At 42.8% G+C, this 22,215-nt stretch overlaps 1 protein-coding gene and 1 long non-coding RNA gene across 4 annotated transcripts in view; one reads left to right on the top strand and one right to left on the bottom strand.

The window, feature by feature from the left end:
* Positions 1–22,215, top strand: part of CCDC91 (coiled-coil domain containing 91) — a 192,316-nt gene that overhangs the window by 126,486 nt on the left and 43,615 nt on the right. For both annotated transcript variants that reach the window (XM_058655774.1, XM_012929088.2), the window contains 3 exons: positions 985–1,077; positions 1,171–1,239; positions 4,776–4,952. In XM_058655774.1, coding sequence (XP_058511757.1) covers positions 985–1,077; positions 1,171–1,239; positions 4,776–4,952 — 339 coding nt within the window. The remainder of the gene's footprint in view (positions 1–984; positions 1,078–1,170; positions 1,240–4,775; positions 4,953–22,215) is intronic.
* Positions 14,658–22,215, bottom strand: part of LOC131478113 (uncharacterized) — a 304,708-nt gene continuing 297,150 nt past the window's right edge. For both annotated transcript variants that reach the window (XR_009244305.1, XR_009244304.1), the window contains exon 6: positions 14,658–14,831. This is a non-coding gene — a long non-coding RNA (uncharacterized LOC131478113). The remainder of the gene's footprint in view (positions 14,832–22,215) is intronic.

The following is a 22,215-nucleotide window of genomic DNA, read 5'->3' as shown; positions in this document are numbered from 1 at the left end:
GTTCCTCCTGCAGTGATCGTGTTTATCACTGAGCAGGTACACTGTGCACATTAGTGCACAGCACACTGAAAAGCTGACGGGCTGTTTCCCATGGCATGAGGCTGTGTGCATCTGGGCTCAGAATGCACTGTTCCAGTCTCCGCTATGGTTTCTTGCTTCTTCTGCAGTAATCTTGTCCGCTCCCTTTCCCAAATTAATGTGGTAGCAATAATTTTTCAGAATGTAGCCACGGTTCATTTTAATTTTTTAATAGAACAACCACACATATGTCATGATTTTTTTTTCATATTGCGTTGGAAAAGCAGACAACAAGTACACTTAAAGCAGGAGTGTTATCTTAAGACGTAAACTCTGATCACAGACTGGCTGCCCAAGGATTGTTGAAAATGGAAGTTCTTAGACATGAATCTGGACCATTCGGACTAGTAGGAGGGCTTCACCCATAGAAGAGGCTTGCAGGTGAGCAGCATCCGCCGTGTGATAACAGCTGTTGTTCCGTTAATAACTGAATGAGGAATCTATGGGTAGCAAGGTCTATCTGTAAAGTGTTGTAACATCAGCACAGAAACAACATTGGTCTCGTCTTTAGTGGTGATTTGGAAGCTGCTAAAGTGTAAGTTGCTTAGAGAGCTCCAATCCCCGGGCAGCTAGACTGGGCTGTCAGATTGTTCTCAGTTCCTTTTCACTGGTATGTTGGAGTAGAAGAAAACACCCGAGCCTTCCACCCTGTCACAGGAGCTGTTTAAAATATGCCCTGGTGTGCTTCTCTGAGCTCCATGTTGTGAGTCTGCTAAAGTGTAAGAGTAAAAAGTACTGAGCTTGAAATGTCTTTAGTGGGGCTGCAGCAGAAATGAAGACGCTCAGGTAGTCATTCACCAGGCAAGGCTGTGAACATCATCGCCACATTACTAGTTGCGCTGTACCCACTGTGCTGCTGAGTTCTGGACTGGGGGTCGTAATCGTCCTGCTGATCTCTCCTTGCAGCATCAGAGGCTCCTGGAAATGCTGGACACGGAGAAGGAACTCCTAAAGGAAAAAATAAAGGAAGCTTTGATTCAGCAATCTCAAGAACAGAAGGTAACATTTCAAATATGTTTGAAATGTATGAACAACGTGTTCAGTTACCTCTGATAATATATTTTCTCTTTTCAACTGTCTTGTCACTTACAGGAACTACTGGAAAAATGTCTGGAGGAAGAAAGACAAAAAAATAAGGAGGCATTGGTGTCTGCAACAAAGGTAAGGGGGAGTGTCTTGTCTTGTCTTGTCTTGTCTTGTCTTGTCTTGTCTTGTCTTGTCTTGTCTTGTCTTGTCTTGTCTTGTCTTGTCTTGTCTTGTCTTGTCTTGTCTTGTCTTGTCTTGTCTTGTCTTGTCTTGTCTTGTCTTGTCTTGTCTTGTCTTGTCTTGTCTTGTCTTGTCTTGTCTTGTCTTGTCTTGTCTTGTCTTGTCTTGTCTTGTCTTGTCTTGTCTTGTCTTGTCTTGTCTTGTCTTGTCTTGTCTTGTCTTGTCTTGTCTTGTCTTGTCTTGTCTTGTCTTGTCTTGTCTTGTCTTGTCTTGTCTTGTCTTGTCTTGTCTTGTCTTGTCTTGTCTTGTCTTGTCTTGTCTTGTCTTGTCTTGTCTTGTCTTGTCTTGTCTTGTCTTGTCTTGTCTTGTCTTGTCTTGTCTTGTCTTGTCTTGTCTTGTCTTGTCTTGTCTTGTCTTGTCTTGTCTTGTCTTGTCTTGTCTTGTCTTGTCTTGTCTTGTCTTGTCTTGTCTTGTCTTGTCTTGTCTTGTCTTGTCTTGTCTTGTCTTGTCTTGTCTTGTCTTGTCTTGTCTTGTCTTGTCTTGTCTTGTCTTGTCTTGTCTTGTCTTGTCTTGTCTTGTCTTGTCTTGTCTTGTCTTGTCTTGTCTTGTCTTGTCTTGTCTTGTCTTGTCTTGTCTTGTCTTGTCTTGTCTTGTCTTGTCTTGTCTTGTCTTGTCTTGTCTTGTCTTGTCTTGTCTTGTCTTGTCTTGTCTTGTCTTGTCTTGTCTTGTCTTGTCTTGTCTTGTCTTGTCTTGTCTTGTCTTGTCTTGTCTTGTCTTGTCTTGTCTTGTCTTGTCTTGTCTTGTCTTGTCTTGTCTTGTCTTGTCTTGTCTTGTCTTGTCTTGTCTTGTCTTGTCTTGTCTTGTCTTGTCTTGTCTTGTCTTGTCTTGTCTTGTCTTGTCTTGTCTTGTCTTGTCTTGTCTTGTCTTGTCTTGTCTTGTCTTGTCTTGTCTTGTCTTGTCTTGTCTTGTCTTGTCTTGTCTTGTCTTGTCTTGTCTTGTCTTGTCTTGTCTTGTCTTGTCTTGTCTTGTCTTGTCTTGTCTTGTCTTGTCTTGTCTTGTCTTGTCTTGTCTTGTCTTGTCTTGTCTTGTCTTGTCTTGTCTTGTCTTGTCTTGTCTTGTCTTGTCTTGTCTTGTCTTGTCTTGTCTTGTCTTGTCTTGTCTTGTCTTGTCTTGTCTTGTCTTGTCTTGTCTTGTCTTGTCTTGTCTTGTCTTGTCTTGTCTTGTCTTGTCTTGTCTTGTCTTGTCTTGTCTTGTCTTGTCTTGTCTTGTCTTGTCTTGTCTTGTCTTGTCTTGTCTTGTCTTGTCTTGTCTTGTCTTGTCTTGTCTTGTCTTGTCTTGTCTTGTCTTGTCTTGTCTTGTCTTGTCTTGTCTTGTCTTGTCTTGTCTTGTCTTGTCTTGTCTTGTCTTGTCTTGTCTTGTCTTGTCTTGTCTTGTCTTGTCTTGTCTTGTCTTGTCTTGTCTTGTCTTGTCTTGTCTTGTCTTGTCTTGTCTTGTCTTGTCTTGTCTTGTCTTGTCTTGTCTTGTCTTGTCTTGTCTTGTCTTGTCTTGTCTTGTCTTGTCTTGTCTTGTCTTGTCTTGTCTTGTCTTGTCTTGTCTTGTCTTGTCTTGTCTTGTCTTGTCTTGTCTTGTCTTGTCTTGTCTTGTCTTGTCTTGTCTTGTCTTGTCTTGTCTTGTCTTGTCTTGTCTTGTCTTGTCTTGTCTTGTCTTGTCTTGTCTTGTCTTGTCTTGTCTTGTCTTGTCTTGTCTTGTCTTGTCTTGTCTTGTCTTGTCTTGTCTTGTCTTGTCTTGTCTTGTCTTGTCTTGTCTTGTCTTGTCTTGTCTTGTCTTGTCTTGTCTTGTCTTGTCTTGTCTTGTCTTGTCTTGTCTTGTCTTGTCTTGTCTTGTCTTGTCTTGTCTTGTCTTGTCTTGTCTTGTCTTGTCTTGTCTTGTCTTGTCTTGTCTTGTCTTGTCTTGTCTTGTCTTGTCTTGTCTTGTCTTGTCTTGTCTTGTCTTGTCTTGTCTTGTCTTGTCTTGTCTTGTCTTGTCTTGTCTTGTCTTGTCTTGTCTTGTCTTGTCTTGTCTTGTCTTGTCTTGTCTTGTCTTGTCTTGTCTTGTCTTGTCTTGTCTTGTCTTGTCTTGTCTTGTCTTGTCTTGTCTTGTCTTGTCTTGTCTTGTCTTGTCTTGTCTTGTCTTGTCTTGTCTTGTCTTGTCTTGTCTTGTCTTGTCTTGTCTTGTCTTGTCTTGTCTTGTCTTGTCTTGTCTTGTCTTGTCTTGTCTTGTCTTGTCTTGTCTTGTCTTGTCTTGTCTTGTCTTGTCTTGTCTTGTCTTGTCTTGTCTTGTCTTGTCTTGTCTTGTCTTGTCTTGTCTTGTCTTGTCTTGTCTTGTCTTGTCTTGTCTTGTCTTCTTTTACAGTTATATACATATACAAATATCATGTGTGTCTAGTTACAGAATGAACTTGGGGACTTACACTGAAGCTCAGGTAATAAGTGCTGACCACTGTGCCAATGGAAAACCAATTGCATCACGGCTAAGAATTTGTTCTTAAGAAATTAAAACTACTACATAAGGACTAGTATAGTAACAAGGCGGGTATAGTAATACTATGTGCATCCACATGCCATATTTCTCACAGCCCACAGTTGCTCAGCATTGCACATGGAAAGCAGATCGCCTAGCTCTCTAGAGGACAGACAGTGAGTGGTTGGGAGAGGAGATGGACTAGACAGTAGCTGCGATGCAGTACTCTGCCTAGAGTACAGTCTGAGCTGCTGCAATGCAAAATTAAAACCCATTTACGTTATTGCCAGTGTACTTTTAATGTCTCATTGCAGAAAATGACTGCAGGGCAAAATACAGATATTGTATCTGATAGTTACAGCAAAAAAGGAAATTCTAACTGCCACCTTTTGTTGTCTTTGTATGAAATCAAAAAGAATACCCAGTTACCTAAGTTAAGGACTAATGCCCCTTCTTTCTACCTGACTATTTGAGAGTAAATGGTCTTTAAAACAGGAGAAGCTTACAACACTGTCTTTCATTTAGCCAGATAATGAAAACAGTTACAGATAAGCAGCTATGTCTTTTCTCCCTCTTGAGGAAAATAGTCACACTGCTAATCTTTAATGACCTCCATATTTGCTGTCATGTTAAATGAACCAACATGCTTTCCTGATCTGAATTTCCAGTACATACGTACGTGTGGAAGCAACACAATTCTGAGCTACACCTTACAATTGTAAAGCCCCATCTCAGTAGCACCTGTGCTCAGATCTACGTGAGGCAGAAGCTGGAGGTTTGGAAATACCATAGAAGTCCAAACATTTGTATACACAAGAACAGATTTCTTACTGCTCTTATTGACCACGCATAAAATCAGCACGTCACGACTGCAACCCTACACTGTCAGAGTTCTTTGTCATTTAGCTCCACCAAGACTGTCCTGTGCAAAGAGTTAGGTAGTGCACTCTGCTTTCCCAGGTGTCTTATTTTAAACCTTACTTCTTTTAAAGCTTGAGAAAGAAGCTGTGAAGGAAGCAGTTTTAAAAGCCATAGAAGAAGAAAGAAAAAGTTTGGAAAAAGTCCACGCTGAGGAAAGGGAATTATGGAAGACAGAGCATGCGAAAGATCAAGAAAAGGCATCGCAGGCGCTTCAGACAGCTTTGCAGCAACAAAGGAAAGAAAGTGAGGTGAGTAACAAACTAAACATCTCCTTTTGTCGTTCCTCTCACACGGAATGGGCTGCTGCTTGTCTGTGTTATTTTGTGTTACATACACATCACAGCACCTACCAGTATTGGACTGCTCTGTCAAATACTACAAATTCAGATTTCACACAGTGCACCTGGTGTCTTCCGGTTTTCCAAAGGTCAGAATCCAAAATGTACACTCATTCCATCTACATAAAATGTTTCTTTTCACAAACATTTGCATCTCTGACTGCTGAGCTGAGGCATCAACACCTTCAAGTGGTCTTACCTCTTGGTCTGCACGCAGCACAGCCAGGACCTAATCCGAGGGAGCTTTGCTGACAGACCCCTGTGCTAATGTTACCGGAAGCCTGCGAGGCAGCGTACAAGGTGATGTACACCAAAGGTTATTTCTTGCAGGCTCATTGTATTTAGGAAGGTAACCGAAGTACCGCTTGACTGTTTATTTTCTTGCAACTATCACCCGGTTTGCTAGAGACAGTTCACTCTTTAAACAGCTCCCCACGCTGTTTGCTGCGGCATGGGTAATTTTACTGCAATAGCCAACTCTGTGTCCATTAGCCCCGTAAGTCTCAGCCTGTGACATCAACAGCTTACTTTCCTTTGGGGACCAAAGAAGCTGCATTGTCCTTTGCTGCGCTCAGTTTACTCTTTGATCTTATGCATTAACAATTGAACTACTCGCTTGGCATGTTCCAGGCACAGTATTTCTGGAAATACAGCAGTAGGAAAAAAAAAATCCAAGTTCTTTTGCAGAAGACTGATAAGAAGCTAATATATATGTAATGTGATGTCAGATGCTAATCAGTGTCAGCAAAACAAGGCCGGGCAAGGAGGTGACACGCTCAGACCTGCGGGGATGTGCGGAGTCACTTCCCGGGGAGGTGAGCCCAGGGGAGCTGTGTTGGGAAGGAAGGCCACTTCCTATCTTCTATGGATACAGTGCTCTCTACTGCTTCACGGACTTCTGCAAGCCTGCAGGAAGCCCAAAGCGGCCCAGGAGCTCCAGCAGTGGCTTCCTAGGAATTTTAACCACCAGGCCACACACTCACCTCTCTTGGCCATTTCCTCTGAGCGGCGGATGTTCTACTACTGAAAAACACGGCTTTTTTAGTCTTTTCTGCATCGTGACCTCATTACCCTTTTTGAAGGATAATTTTCCTAGGTGTGCCAGCACTGCAGAGCGCATCACCTTCCCCCCTGGTCCTTTGGAGTTGGTGCTCTAACTCCATTAACGTCTGAGCACAATCTCCAGAGAATGATCATCTTCTTCACTGTGATCGTTGCTGGGTGCGTCTAACCTGTCGGAGATTGACTTGCCGCTATTGAAAACCTCACTGTGCTCATGCTATCACGCTGACCTCATCAGACGTCTGTGAGGACTACTTTGTATTGTCATGTGCATCACCCATGTCCAGTGCGTTAAGGTTAGTTTACATGCAATCGATTTGGAATAGCATTGGCTCTGCTTCTGAGTGTTTGTCTACACATTACAATCTGAGATACCTCTCAGACTGGATGCCCTGGTCCTGTGCGGGTGCACACCCTCAGCCCAAGCCGACTGGCGACAGCTTGGTTGTCATCCACATGTTCCCAGATAGGCCGCACCTGGAAAAGCAAGACGCGTCTGGGTGTGTATGCCTATCGAGTTTCTTCAGCCAGAACGAGGGTCGCTGGCACCTGTGTGTACAGGATCAGGGACCTGGCATGGCTGTACTGTGGCAAGGCCACTCCCAAGGGAGGGCCTGGGAAGTGTGAGTGGCCTGACCATTTCCCTTCAGTCTTAGGACAGCGCAGGAGACAGCCATCATTACCAGAATGAGGCCTTAGGTTTTTCGGCCCCTTTTGTGATGTGGCTGTCAGGCTTGCAGGGAGCGAAGGCACCTCCGTCTGGACCCGCTTGTCCTGTGGCGACCATTTGCAACAGGCAGCAAGCTGGCGATCGGAGGATGGAACCCACCTCCAGCTGACATCCTCCTTGGTGATCGGATTGTGTTTCTTTTTGCTAAATAACCCAAGGAAAGAAACAGTAAGTTAGTGCTGTGCTTGAAATCATTCGGAAAACAGCAGCACACTGGGTGTATAACACTACAAGAGCTAAAGGTAGTATTTCATTCATTATTCCTCTTAATGCACTAGTTAGAAGCAAATGAATTATTACAGGAGAGTTTAAAAACTCAATGTGGGCCCGGTACAATAGCATAGTGGTTAAACGCTTCACCTTGGATGCCTGGGATCCCATATGCGTACTAGTTCTAATCCCAGCAGCCCAGCACCCGTGTGGGAGACCTAGGGAAGCTCCTGGTTCCTGGATTCCGATCGGCCCAGCTCCAGCCGTTGCGGCCGCTTGGGGAGTGAACCATCGGATGGAAGATCTTCCTCTCTGTCTCTCCTCCTCTCCGTGTATCTGCCTTTCCAACAAAAATAAATCTTTTTAAAAAAAAAAAACCTCAATGCTTTCAGTCAGTTTATCCTAAATTAGTTATATTTCCCTTTGAGTTACCAGTGACAGTACCCTGACCCTCTTATTTTTCCATTGTCCAATGCTTCAGGCACTTAACACATAATCGAAACAAGGGATGCAGTAGGGATTATCCAGAACTCACCAGCAATAGACAGAGTACTTTAAAAGGCCAAACGAATTGGATGAAAAAACGGCAGATGGACTTACCAATTTTTTAGTTCCGTTTTTCCAGGATTCCTGCAGGATCCTGTCATGCGTCAGTAACACCTTGTTTTTTCTGCCGGAATATACTATGAATTTTTCCTAGCATGACAAGAATAAACTGGTCAAATAACAGCCACGAAGGCACTCCCACTGCAGTACTCAGTGCCACGCCACGTGCAGCCATCCGCATGTCCCTTTCTGCCACTGCATGAGATGTTAGTACAGTCACAGGTGGGGAATGCATTCTGTGACCTGCTCAGGCCCGTACCTGTGCAGAAGGCGCCAGGCAGGGCTCCGACGCAGGCTCTAACCTCAGCAGCCTTAGGAGCTGCTGCCATGGTGTACCTGTACATCCAGGGTTCAAGTGCAGACTCGTGTCACCAACAGAGAAATGTTTAACGCTCCTGGGAAATGAACAGATCACTTGAATGGGAATAAAACATGAAGGGACTGACTGCTTAAAAGCCTGAGGTCCATGTTCATACTCTAAGAGTTGCCATCACTTAACTAAACTCAGGGGGAAAAAAATCCAGAAACAGAACTCGCAGCAGTTCACTTCTTGGTCTAGCCACTAAGCCACGGGGAAAAAAAATCCAGGAAGACCAGAGCGAGGCAACATAGAAGCAGTGTGTGAGCCCAGAGCCGCTTGCTCCAACAGCTTACCCCTGCTGAGACGGGCAGGCACCACGGAGCTCAGTGTTCCGCCAAGACAACACAATAGGGACAGGTTGTGGCCCTTATTTCCCTGCACTCATTTAGGACACGTTTTTGTTTGGACCTGGTCATAAATTAAGGTACAGTCATAATGTTGATTGTAAAATGTCCTTTTCTTTATCCCTGAGATATTAAAAAGGTAATTCATGACTCTGGCTTATTGATTTTCAGGTTGAATTAATTTTGCGTTCCCCTTCAGTCATTGTTACAGAAAGGCAAGCGCATCCGTCAGGGCCAGCAGCAGGAAAGGGCAGGGAGGAATTCTGCTGGTGCAGCGAAGTCCTGTAAGAGGACTCCGGCGCATGTGGACACTGGCTGGCTCTGACGTTGGAAGTCCTGCCGAATGCCTGATAACCACAGCCGCTGTAATTGGGGGTTATGTTTGCCCCAAAAGCCACAGACATCACAACCAGTGGTCAAATTTTCTTTACGAAATTTAGCATTGCCACCTGACCCTTCTTTTACAAAAGGAAATAGTGCGGCTTCCCCCCCACCCCCACCCCCGCTGTTTTTTGCTTCGCAGGCTGGATAGTTTATCAACCCTGGAGTTTTTTCCTGCATCAACTTCTTCAATTTAGGTTCAGTTTAGGTTCATTTACCTCTTTTAACATTTCAATTTATAAGCTAGATTCCTATCAGAGCATTAGTGTTGGTCATAATGGTTCAACATTTTACTCCACAGAAACCAGTGAAATCTGAGTACTTCCATGGGTTTCTTCATCCCATAAGATCACTTTTTCCCCTTTTACATGTGCTCCATTTACAAGACTACTAATACAGAAAGTAAATAAAGTCACAGAAATCGTCTGTTCTTGCAGTTTGTCCATTTCCCTGTAAATAGCATCCTGTAGAGCCTAGTGGCCAAATCCTCACCTTGCATGCGTTGGGGATCCCATATGGGTGCCAGTTCTAATCCCGGTTGCTCCACTTCCCCGCTTGTAACCTGGGAAAGCAGTTGAGGATGGCCCAACACCTTGGGAGACGTGCAAGAAACTCCTGGCTTCCGATCAGCTCAGCTCCGTCTGTTGCAGCCACTTGCAGCATGAACCAGCACATACGTCTGTCGGTCTCCCGGCTTTTCTATTAAAAAAAAAAAAATCCTTAAATAGGATCATGTCATCTCTAAACAGGCATAGATAATCCAACCTCTGCCTTTGTTTTCACTTTGACTTCCTGTTAAGGCAGTGACTCTGCCGAAACATAACTTTATGAAAACTTCCACCTTACCCCTCCTTCCCTCCTGTATTAGTGTTTTGAAAAAGTTTTTCCAGTTAGACACATTCAAGGTACTTTAGAAGCACACCCTAATCCTCTACTACATAAAGAATAAACCATAAGTGGTACAAAGGCCTCTCTTCCTCAGGGGAATATACACAATCAGCAATCAGATCTCAAAATGTCAATGTCACTTCACAGATCACTCTTTTTGTACTGTATATATCAGTTAGCACATATAAAAAAAAATTCGTCTTTGGGAGACTGGCTTATTTCAGTGACACAGTGCTCTCCAATGGGATAATTTGATTACAAAAGCTAGGATTTCACTCTTTTAAGACTGGGTAGTAGTATTCCATCATGCATATATACCACATTTACTTTATCCAGTCATCACGAGTATCTAGAAGGATGGAGCTTTCCGACAACTCTTTCAAACACCAGTTTCTCCGCTTTGGGTCAGTTCCCAGAGGTGGGTCCCTGGGTCATGGCAGGTGATAACTTGATGTGCATATACACTGTACAAAAATCAAATCAAATGAACATTTCCATCTCCTTAGCATTTCTGAAAGGTTTTGCTTAAGCCTAATTGTACATATTTATGGGAAAGTGTGTGAAATTACAGGAATTACATACAGTTTACTGAACAAACCAATGTAAGCAATGTTTCCCTAAAAAGAAATGTTACTCCTTACAAAATGGACTGATTTCCCAGCACCAGAATTTGGCTCTTCAGATTCTTGGTGATTTTAAAAATGGAACATATTAGCAAGGGTAGGGTCATCAAAACTAGTCCTCTTAATGGTATAATTAAAAAAAAAAAAACTAAGTTTTCAACACATTGCCTATTAGGTGTGAAGTTAAAATGACTCTTACTATTTGTAATTCAATGAAATACTTGGAAACTATTCTGGGAGAGGCAAAGATAATTATACTCAGCTTGAGCAGAATGTTGGCTTTGAACAGCCAGCTTCTATTTCCTCTGGGAGAACAGCTGTGTGAGTACCGACCGAAGTGCCAGCTCACAATGGAGTGACGTACTCCGATACAGGTGGGGTGTTTGTAATGGCAACATCTGAAGTCCAAAATGTGCCAGGCTCCGAAACATCGAGAGGCCGTTTCAAATCTGTCCCTCAACATTTATCTCCTTGCCACAGTGATAAGTTGTTTTTCAGTCATATACTTTAGAGTAGACCGATTCCATTATCTGTTTTACAAGCGCCTGTTGACCAAGGCTAATGATTATTTCCTATTTTTATTATTCAACGATGCTCATGTAATGTGAGCCAAGTCTTTCAGGTTCAGGTGTTACGATTTAGGTACTCAGAAAAATTCTAATGGAGCAGTTTAAAAAAAAAGATTGATAGGAACCCTGTGCTTACTTGGAGAAACTAGTTAGCAACAGTGACAGAGCTAACCTGGATGTTCACCACTTGGTTTGCATACCAGATGAAACTTACTCTGAGCTTGTCCATGTTCTCTTACCAGAGGCTGCATGTGCCTTCCTTCATTTTGTGCTGAATTTCCCATTACTTGCGATGAACAGATTTTGCATTTCAAGAACTGTGCTGAAGAGTACAGAGCGTTAACTTGACTCCCAGCTTGTGCTTCCTGTAATGCTTATCCTGCTTTGTTTTGAATGTGTACTTAACAATACCTGCTTTCCGGAGTTGTACAATCTCTGAAAACATACGTTTCTTTTTTACTAGTTAAGCAGTCGGTATAAATAGCATCCGAAAGTCAGGTTGTGAAGGCCATCGCAGAGTAGAGAGGCTATGCTGGTTCCTGAAGGAAGGCACTCTAACCTGCAGGAGACCCATCTGGCAACATTCTTTTTGTGATACAAAGATTGCCATTAAAGGGCTGCTGAGGGACCACGTCTTCAGCAAGAAGTGCATTGTTTTCTGCCAGGCTGCAAAGCAGCTGCAGGACTGTCTGAGCTCCTGGGCTTCCTATAGTAAGGGCTCTCTATTGCAGGATTACAGGCATGCAGATTCCAGACCCAACAGATCTGTCCTACTCTACTGCTACCATTCTGAAATCCACCTGTATTTTAAGCCATTTAAGTGTAGAAAGTTTCCTTTTAGAAAAAATTTCTGTAAGGCCTTTTTGAATACTACAAATACTTAAAAGACCACATTTATTTGTAATAATTCATTGTTACACTGAATCACTTTAAGCTTCTACCAATAGTTTTTAATGATCAAGTGAAAATTTGTTCTGTTAGGCGTCTATGCATGTAAACCAGACAAAGGCAGAAACATCGAAGTACTGGTTCACTCCCCAATAGCCACAACAGCAAAGGCTCAACCATGTCAGAGCTGGCAGCCAGCATCTCCATGCTTCTCCCATGTGGGCGGCAGGGGCTCAAGCAATGGAGCCTTCATTTGCCCCCACACTCTGCACTAGCAGAAGAGCCAGGACTTGCCATTATGGGATATAAATGTCCCAAGAGGCGTTTAACCCCTAAGCCCAATGCTTAACTGTGCATGTCACACATATCTGTTAGGTCACCATTGAAGAGTTTGTAGTTCAGCATAAACTCCTTTAATGCACTTAGCATAGTGCCCAACACACACTGGACTTGCTCTTGCTAGGATGACCACTTGACGTTAAGGGTATTGTTATTGCTAGTACTGTTACCACATTGTTCAGGAGTTGGCCTTTTGAACACCTGGCATACCACCATGCATAAACAGTGGGTGAAGGAGTCACTGGTCACAGTCACTGGTGACTGCCCAGCACTGTGCTTTTTGTGCCATGGGTCCTGGTGTTGTAGGATGTGCGAAGCTGCTCCAGGGCCGTCTCGGTATCACAGGGCAACAGAGAACTAGGCACAGCAGCTGGCTGCCAGTTTGGCAGTATGTCTCAGGGACTTTGTCTCAGACACTCCCCAAAAATCAAACAGTATCACCAGGAAGTTAATGTGGACAGGCCTGAAAGTGTGACTGTCCCTTGCCTCTCCCAGATTGAAGAGGCAGTGCGCAACCTGGGACAGAGCCCTCAGGAGTGAGGAAGTGTAGTTAAGGAGGAAATAAAAATATTTTTCTTTCCATTTTTGATTATCTTTTCAACTTGCTGGCAAATTATGACCCATCTAAATAATACATGGAACAATTAAGTATCTCTTTTGGCCTAGTAGTAGCTATCAAAAAATATATATACCGAGCCATCAAGGGAGTGATGAACTGGTGCAAGTTTGAGAAACTAACCTACTGTTGTCTTCACTGCAGAAAATATCTTAGGGGACACAAGCAACGTCCGCTCTAGTCCCTACTGTTAACCCAAGTTTCTTTGAGTTGGGGAGTTCCGGGGATATAGCTGCTGAGAAAAGTGTGTATCTGTGCCAGATACTGCGCTAGGAGTTACAATCATAGAGTATAATGTTTCTATTATAACCTATACAGTGAGCAGATTTGGGTGCTTACTACTCCACAGTAGCATGCATAAAGGCAAGTTAGAAAGTGCCATACTCAGAGCTGGCATTGTGCTGTTGCCGCCGCACTGCTAACATATTACCAGTTTAACTCCTGGCTGCTCCACTTCCGATCCAGCTCCTTGCTAACATGCGAGAGAGCACTAGCCATGCCCTTAGTAGCTGCTCCCTTGCCACCCAGGTGAGAGACCCACGTGAAGCTCTTGGCTTTGGCCTAGCTCAGCCCCGAGCCCTTGTAGATATTTGGAGAGTGAACCAGCCAATGGCAGAGTCTCTATCCCTTCTTAGAAGTAATTTAAAGAAAGTACTACCTTTATAGTAGTTACAATGGAAACACTGCAAATACGTGCAGTAGTGGGATGGTAAACTATTGGTGCAACATACAATGGGAATCTATCCTGGAATGTAATGAGAAAGGACAGACAATTGAAACAGTCTACAATATCGCTGAATCTCAGAAAAGCTAAGTTGAATGAAAGTTATGAAAGCATACCTGTTATATAAAGCAAGTGGCATGAATCGGACGACCCTTCAGAAAAAGGCAAAAATAATCCGTGATGGTGAAAATCACAAAAGGGACTTTTGATGGGCAGAAGTGGACTTTTTAGACATATTGATCTATTTACGCATTTACCTTTGTAAAAATTCACTCTGCCATGTTGAAATGTATCACAATGCCTAAAACGGTTGTAAGCTAAATATAAAGCAAACATGATAACTTTTTAAATGAAAATGACATTAACTTAAATTATGGGAAGGATCTACAGGATAAAAGGCACTCTTTCTTACATTGTAAAGTTTTAAGGGCTAGAAATTAACAGGCTGGCACTTCATTATTTGGGAAGTTAGAAGGGAAAGGTTCTTCACAGCATTGACAGAATACTCACAGCATATTCTGTCCCTTTTCAATTTATTACAGGACATTATCAGAGGCTAGCATTTAAATCCCAGAACTAATTAAAGACAAATTGCACCTACTAAATAGTTGCAAGGCTATTTGAAACACTATTCATAACTTCAAAATACCTAAATGTCCCTAAAGTAACCCTGCTTCATGGGGGAAATTGATTGTACCTCCCCTGTACTTCTGGCTGGACTTGCTTAGGTGTGACAAAAACAGGTTGATTGTCTCTTCGGACTGGCTTATTTCACTAAGCGTGATGGTCTGCCACTGCATCCACTCGGTCACAAGGACTGTTTTTGTCTAGCAGCTGAGTATTTTTTAAGTATCATGTTCTTGATTTGTGCTAACGGCTATACAAATGAAATCAATAGCAGTAACATTGACTTTGTGAGATTCAGCTCTTGGTGACACATCTGTCTGTACTCTGCAGGAATAGTGCATTTTCTGCTTGTTGAATTCTTCAGCAGAGAGTTAGACTTTGTTCTTAATTACAAGTCTGTCGTAAAATATTACAGAAAACACAAGGAAGAGGGCAGGGAAGGATCCTTAGACTTGACCACATACATCAAATACATGAATGTTGTTTTCTTTACATCAATGAGAAAAATGAGTAGATTCTAGAAAGGGAAGGCACAGAAACTTTCACAGAGACACCTGGCACTTCAACGACTGAAGCAGGTAAGCTGGCCAGCACTGAGGAGAGAGGAGATGGTGCCCTGCGACACACTGAGACGCATGCTTCGTCTCCATGGTGTTTGTCCCCGACAGTCATAACCGCAACATAATTGTTAGGAATAAAACAGACAAGAACAAAATTCTACAAAATACCTGAGCAGTCGTCTTCCAAATGTCCCCACAGAGGAAGACTTAGAGCTGCCACTCACTGGTGAGGTCCGTGTGCTGGGTCTTACTGGGGTAATCCTGGAAAGAAAGAGGACAGCATTGGGAAAGCTGGTGGGTGCAGCTGCAGGTGCTCACGGCCTTCACAGCCTCACTGGTGCTAGTATTCTAGTTTTGAGGAGACACCATCATTCTGTAAGGTGTCACTAGTAGCAGAGGCCTTTTGAAATCTGCAGACAATACTCATTTTTCCACTTCTTCCAGAAGTGGAGGTAGCCAAGGAGGAGCCCAGTATACGCTGCAGAAACTCCATCCAGAAGGCTCCCTGTGTGTTACTGAATTCTGTGAGGTGGGAATAGAGTAGGCAGCCACAGGAAGAAGAGTCAGCACTTCTCCTTCATGAGCAGATGCCCAGTCATCTTTTCTCAAGCCTCCCATACAACTGAAACACGTAAGATACACGTTCTCGGAGCCAGGGCCCGTGCAGCCTTGTCCAGAGTGTTTTGTTGCTTAGTAGAAACAGTGGGAATACAAAGTGGACAGGGTGTACGCATCTTTCTTGAACTAAAAGTATTTCTTCCCATCCCAGTTCTCAGACTGCTGACAGCCAGGCAGGAAATTGGACTGCCCAAGAAGAAAGACCTCAATATATTGGGATCAGACATTACCCTAAGGCAGCAACCCGGCTGCATTGCTGGGCCATTAAGATCACAGACCATAAACCACAAGTGCATGCACGGAGATGTTACTCAGCGTTTCTGTGATTTACACTTGAACATGAGCAAATACCCAAGTATGAGCAGATAACTTCTCATGGGGAGCAGAGAATAAAAAAAAAAAAGTTTTAAACTTTCTGTAACTCCAAAGCATAATTTGCTCAGCTAGAGGAAAAATTTTACATTTAAGAGACAAAGAGAGGGCACCTATTCTGTACAAGAACGTAGGAGCGCAGGAGGGGTGCAGTGGGGGTACAGTGGTACAGTAGGGGTACAGTAGAGCTTACAGAAACAGAAGGCTGAGTTGCTGCTCTTGGACGGAAGGACAACGCGAGTGAGGCAATCGCGGTGAAAGCTGAACCGAGGGATACTGAGGAAGAACAGATAGCTTACTTACAGTACTATCACCTCATTATTAAATCTGGAATTAAAGACCATGAATTTCTAGTGTGTAACACGCACCCACATATACCTATGAAATCAACCCATCAAAGATCTCACAGAGGAAGGAAAGAAACCCTTTATGCACGGTGAGGAATTTCATCAGGCCTATCAAATTTAAAAGTTCTGCAGAAACACTGCCACCTTACACTCCACACTGGACCTAACTGTCAGTTAGGTGTGAGGGTAGAGGAAACATTCATTTTCAGTGACATCAGATGAGAAAACATTTCTATCCCAGGTATTCCCTTCAGAATCTCTCGTGGCTCTGACAGCTTTCGGAACTTGCATTTGAATTTTAATATTTTTTTCCAGAAGTTGTAAAACATTTCACTGAGGCTTGTATTGCAGCTGAACTTTAAGCAGTATGGACATTTTATTATGAATTCTTCTAACCTGTGAACTGAAGAGTTATGTGAAACAGAGTAACGATGCCAGAAATAAATGCACACTGCTACAGCCGACTGAGTGTCTAAGATGCCAGAATCCTGCACCAGTGTAGCATCTCCAAGAATGGTGCCAGCAGTATGCCTAATACTCAACTGTGTCCCCACACCCCGAAAACAGATCCACTCCAAATGGCTCAAATATTTAAATACAACGCCAGTAGAAAACATTGATTAAAACACAAAGGCCTCAATATCTCTGTTGGCTGAGAAGCCAAATGCAAAGCACACAAAAGAGAAATTGGAAAAAGGGGATTATATCAAACTAAAACAGCTACACAGCAAAGCCAACAATCAAAGTAAAGACACAACCTACAGGCAAATGAATACTTGCAAACCATTCTTTTGGCAAAGGATGGGTATGCTAATTATGTCAGGGACTCCAAAATGTCGCAAAGACACTAGCATGCAGTTAACTAATATGGAAAGATCTGAATAGACAGTTCTGCACAGAGGAAATACTAATCCTCAACAAAGGCTACATATCACAAACTATCAGGGAAATTCAAATCAAAGCCATAGTAAGCAATCATTTCACAGAACATAAAGGCCAGTGGGAATATGGATAGAAAGTTTGTATTCCTAGCAGTGCAGTAATCTATTCAAATTAGTATGGTAATTTAAAAATGTTTTAAGTATCTCCATAAGGGGTATATATCCAAGCTTTTCCACACATGCATCTGTATATACAGAGGAAATCCGTACTAAAATACCTGTATTCCCATGTTCAACACTGTTCACAATAGTCAAGATGAGGGTTCATTCAGTTCAGTGTCCAGTCACAAATGGACAGATACCAAATGGCAATCTGTCCATTTGAAGCAAAATAAATTCAACAGGTGCAAGGACTGCACATTCTTTACCGCAAGTCAAACTTACAAACTAGTCAATCTGAGGTTAGCATAATGCTTACTGCAGCCTAGAAAGGACGGGAAGGGAGGAGGGAGGGAAAGATTGGATAGCAGCCATCCCAACAGCACCGCAGAGAAGTAACAATTTCTCTCAAGTGTTCTACAGCATGGTAGCTGACTGCTGTTCATACTTTTGTGCAAGAACAGGAAGAGAAATGCAGCCACTGAACACAAACACAAGATAAAGACATGGAAAGGCGGGTGGCTGGACTTAGTTTATGTTCTGTGTATGTGCTGAAAACCTGTACTGCACCCCGCACCAATGGGCAAGTAATTTTAAGTTAAAGAAATGAATGAATTTAAAAAGTGATGCTGTGGTATAATTCACAGGTGCTTTAAAGTGGGGCCTGAGAATCACAAGAGGTTTCTTCAAGGGAGTAAAAATCCCACTGAGATCTGGCAGAGTAGCAAGCATCTTGACAGGAAGGGAGTGGATGGGTTCAAGCTGCGCGCAAGAGGCTCATACAGACAAGGCCTGGAAGAAATGCAACCAGGGCCGTGGCATCCAGAGAGAGATCCAAGGAGGAATGCGGAGTGAGGCTGGACTGTCAAGCTAGGCTAGACTTGCTATCTTGGTTAGCTCTTTCTGTTTTTCTTACTTGATTAGCATAACTGATTGCTCAAAATCCTTTTGTGCCCATCAACAGACCTAGAGTTCACCGCGTTTTTGTCCAGGTATGTCTGGATCTGTTCCACTACTAGATGCTAGCCTGTGTAGTATCCTGAATCTTAGCTCTCTTAGATGCGGTCATTTGATCCTGACGTTAAGATTGTCCTGACAAATCATTGTCCTGACCTTCTGCATGTTCCAGCAGAGGCTAAGAAACCATGCAGGGGGCGAGCTTGTGGTGCGGAGACGAGCAGCCAAGAGATGAGAGACACAGCACATTGAACACTGACCTGCATGTGGCAATGCCTCTGCCGACTGGTCTTCCTGGGGCACTTCAGTTCTTTTTGTGCCCACACAGCTTGTTTCTTAGTTATTTGGTTCATTGGTGGGCAGCTTGCAGGTACCTCTGCCCCTCTTCCATTGCCATTCCCGAACTGTCTCCTACTCAGTCTTATTCCCAAGCACTTTGTAACAGACTGATCCCATTCACTCCAATAAACTTTGTTTCTTATCTAGACTACCAGATGAATTTTTTCACTGCCTGTAGATTTGGTCCATACAAAACCACCCTGGCCAGCTGCATACTGTTTTGATGAATACACGCATCCCATCATGGATCTGAGAAAGATCAGCAGAATCAGGGTAAAGACCCAAGTGTTTAATAATGCGCCTGGCACACCACACACACACACACACACACACACACACACACAGCTTCCCTGGATCTGTCTGAGGCTTTTCCCACAAAGCCCGTGCTCTGCATGTCTGGGATGCTACAACACCTGCATTACACCATCATGCCAGTCCAATGCTCCTTCTTTTCCATTCCTTTTGTTTAGGTAATTTCTGTTTCTTGGAAATGGTATCTCTCTTCCACAGTACTCTGTGCCTCTATTAAGATTTGTTTTGTCCTTTTGAGGGTACTTTTAACAGCTGTTGCAGAAACAGAAGTTAAAGAAACATGTCGGTACACATTGACAGTGCTTCCTCACTGTTTTTACAAAGAGAGTCTCAGCTGCTGCAGTGCAGAGCCTAGAGCTCTTCACTCTAAAATTCACCATCCACTCTCCAAAGGCAAACTGCCCCACTTCCTCCTCCAGGATTAAATCAAATTAAGCCAGTAATCAATCTTTAAAAAAATCTTTTATCTCTATATGCTAAGTAACTATCAGTGGCTACAATCATTATTACTAAAAGAATTACTTTTCTGATTTATGAGCTTAATTTTGGAGGCAGCTTTGACTCAGGCATCGAAACAGCACATCTCCCTAGTGTCTTAAACCAAAGTTGACATGCTGTGTTCAAGATTCACTATCACTCCAAAAAATCACTCAACCAGTAGCACAGCTATTTAATATGTAGAAACAGCAGGGGGTTTGTCAATCCAGATTTTGTGCCAATTTTGAACACTACTTTTCGTACTTTGCCCTAACACTCACAGGCTCCCATCACTGGCACACATCACACCCTGGATCATAAGGTACCTTTGCGTCTTTGGAATGCTGCTTCACCTGTCTAGGAAGACACTGAAAACTAGCCAGTCCCTTTCCTTAATTAGCCCACGGTTGAAGTTGTTCAGTTACCAATTTTAGAGATACACTGTGCCAAAAATCTATTCCCTTCTGTCACATCATTTGGGCTGTTTTGTGGTTAATGATCCATGTTAAGCCTGTGTGAGGAGACAGCAGCAGCAGCCGATCCAGCTGCCGACGTCAGCAGCTCTCCACTGCGTGGCTGGCTTGAGGCTTCACCCGTGGGGTCTCCAGTGCCCGCTTCAGCCCGCCTTCCCGTCTCCTGTCCCTCCGCTTCTCCAACAGGAGGCCTCGCCTTGGGGAGTGAACCAGCAGATGCAAGATGATCTCTACTCAAAGGAAAATAACTAATGACAATAAAGTCCGTACAAAAATAGCTGGTTTTTAATGCTTGCATCAAATAAATGTCACTAAAGCTATTACCTCTAGATAACACTGAACATGCCCAAATTACATCCATCCCTCAAGCTCCATCATACTTCTGCCCAGGAGCCCCATGTTGAATGTCAGGTCAAAATACACCTCTTTTTATTTTTCCCTTATTATTGCAGGTATTATTATATTTCCGTCCTTTTTGCACTCCCAATTAGCAGTCACCTCCAGAAACCACAGTGTCTTTCAGGAACTCCCTCATTTTAATGTTGATTTGCTTCCATGAGCAAATTACAAACTAACCAAGCGATGCGAAAGCTTTCAGCGAGCCTTCCCCATCCCTCTTCTCTTTCCCTTCTCCGTTTCTGATAACCATCACTGTATTTTTAACCTCTGCGAGATCACTTGTTTTAGACTGTACATGTGCTGAGTGGTAGTAAAAACGTGTGGGATTCTGTTGAACATTAGTAAAACATGCTATCGTTAATAGAGATACACAGTTACACACAGTGTGTCAGTGGTGGTAACTGCTATGCAATGGACTCCCAGAACTGGACTCCCAGAACTTCAACAATCCAGGGAGAAAGGACAGTGTCAACAAATGGTTCTGAGAAAATCAGATCTATGCATGAAGCATGAAACAAGATACCCGAGTCACATCCTGTCCCCAAATCTAAAAGGATGTAGGAGCTGAGTTTATGACCTGATATCATCCAATTACTAGAAGAAAACATCAGAAAAACTTGGAAAGGACCCCAAAAGTGGAGGCCATTAAAGCAAAGATACATACACAGGATTCTATCAAGCTAAGACCCTTCCACACCGCAAAGCAAATGGTTGAAACAGTGAAGACATGATCAAGTAGTCTGCGAGAAAATGGCAAATTCTGCAACTAATAGATGTTGAATATCTATGAAGAGATCAAGCAACTCAACAAGAGGCAATATTCAAGGGATAGAATTCACATGATGAATAGACCAGGGTGTCTAGACATTAAGGAAATGCGCAATATAAAACTCAATGAGGTTTTACCCGACTCTCGTTAGAATGGTTAACATGTAAAAATCAGAAAACGGTAAATGCCGATGAGAATCCTAATCCATTCTCTGTGGGATGTAAAGTGGCAAAACCATTAAGGAGCACAATTTGGAGGTTACTCAGATCTGAAATTAAATCTAACATATGACTCAGCCACCCCACTCCCGACAGTTCACCCAAACGAGATCAACATACAACATTTAACTATACCTTGTCAACATCATACTGCATTTGCTATTTCTGCCTAGACCTCCAATTCCATGATGAACATAACTGGCAGGATGTTAACCTGGTAACTGTCACAGGACTGAACTACTGTCATAATTGGGGAGGGGGTGTTGGGTCAGAAGGGAATATGGAGAAGGAAAAAGAATCCCCTATACCTACAAAATGTACCATGGAAAATGATAAAAAAGAAAAAGTGGGTGTACAAATAACTCTTAATTATCACCACAGCTCAGTTATGACTATTCAACTCATTTGTCCATGAACAGATCACTGCAAAACAATCTGGGTATCTGTATCATGGAATGCTGCTCAGCAATTTAAAAAATGAGTCATATCTTTTGCAGCTAAATGGTGGACAAAACTAGAAATGATTTTATTCAGTGTAATAAGGTAGCTCCAAGAATGCAAATATCATCTTTTTTCTGGACAAGTAATAAACACAAAATTTCACAGAATGCAAAGATGTAATCCATAGGAGCAAGTTGATACTGAGATTTGATTGTTACAGTCCAACTGTAACTTGCTGTGTGTGCAAATATTTACCTAAAGCCTGGGACTACAAAGTGAAATCAGAATACACCATTGTTCAAAAAAAAGCAAAGGAAGGTTGATGGAGAACAAGGGCATGGGGATGCAAGTATCACTAGGTTCCTGACTCTGCACTGTGAAACATTTGAAAATTGTTCATTTTATATAAATAAGGAATAAACCACAACACTTAATACGTACACAGTACAGCATTACTTAGCCGTCAAAAGGAATACAGGCCTGATCGTCTCAGCCTAACAGATGCAGCGGAGGGTCACCACTGCAAGTGAAAAAAGCCAGGCTCTTACTCGTGGAGCCAGTATAGTCTCCAGATGGTACTGGTATGCAGTTACAAATCCTGCTGCATTCAGTCAGGTCCTATAAAACATAATATGCCCCCTTCCGGCATTTTGCAGTCACTGCCGCTAAGCCGTGACTTTGGGATATTACTGTCTCTGTTTTCAACAAACTAACATCAAAACCAAAAATGCTACTTGCGATAATTTAAACAAATGTAACTGTTTGAAAAGATAAAGTATTTACCTTGATTAGGTTTTTTGTTTGTTTTTTCATGATGCAGTTCCATAGGCTCAGGGATTTCATGTTACATAAGTATCACCTTATGACCCCAAAGTAACAGAAT

The sequence above is a fragment of the Ochotona princeps genome, chromosome 27, assembly GCF_030435755.1.
Source record: "Ochotona princeps isolate mOchPri1 chromosome 27, mOchPri1.hap1, whole genome shotgun sequence".
Classification (NCBI taxonomy): Eukaryota; Metazoa; Chordata; class Mammalia; order Lagomorpha; family Ochotonidae; genus Ochotona; species Ochotona princeps.
This window is presented reverse-complemented; position numbering and strand designations above follow the sequence as displayed.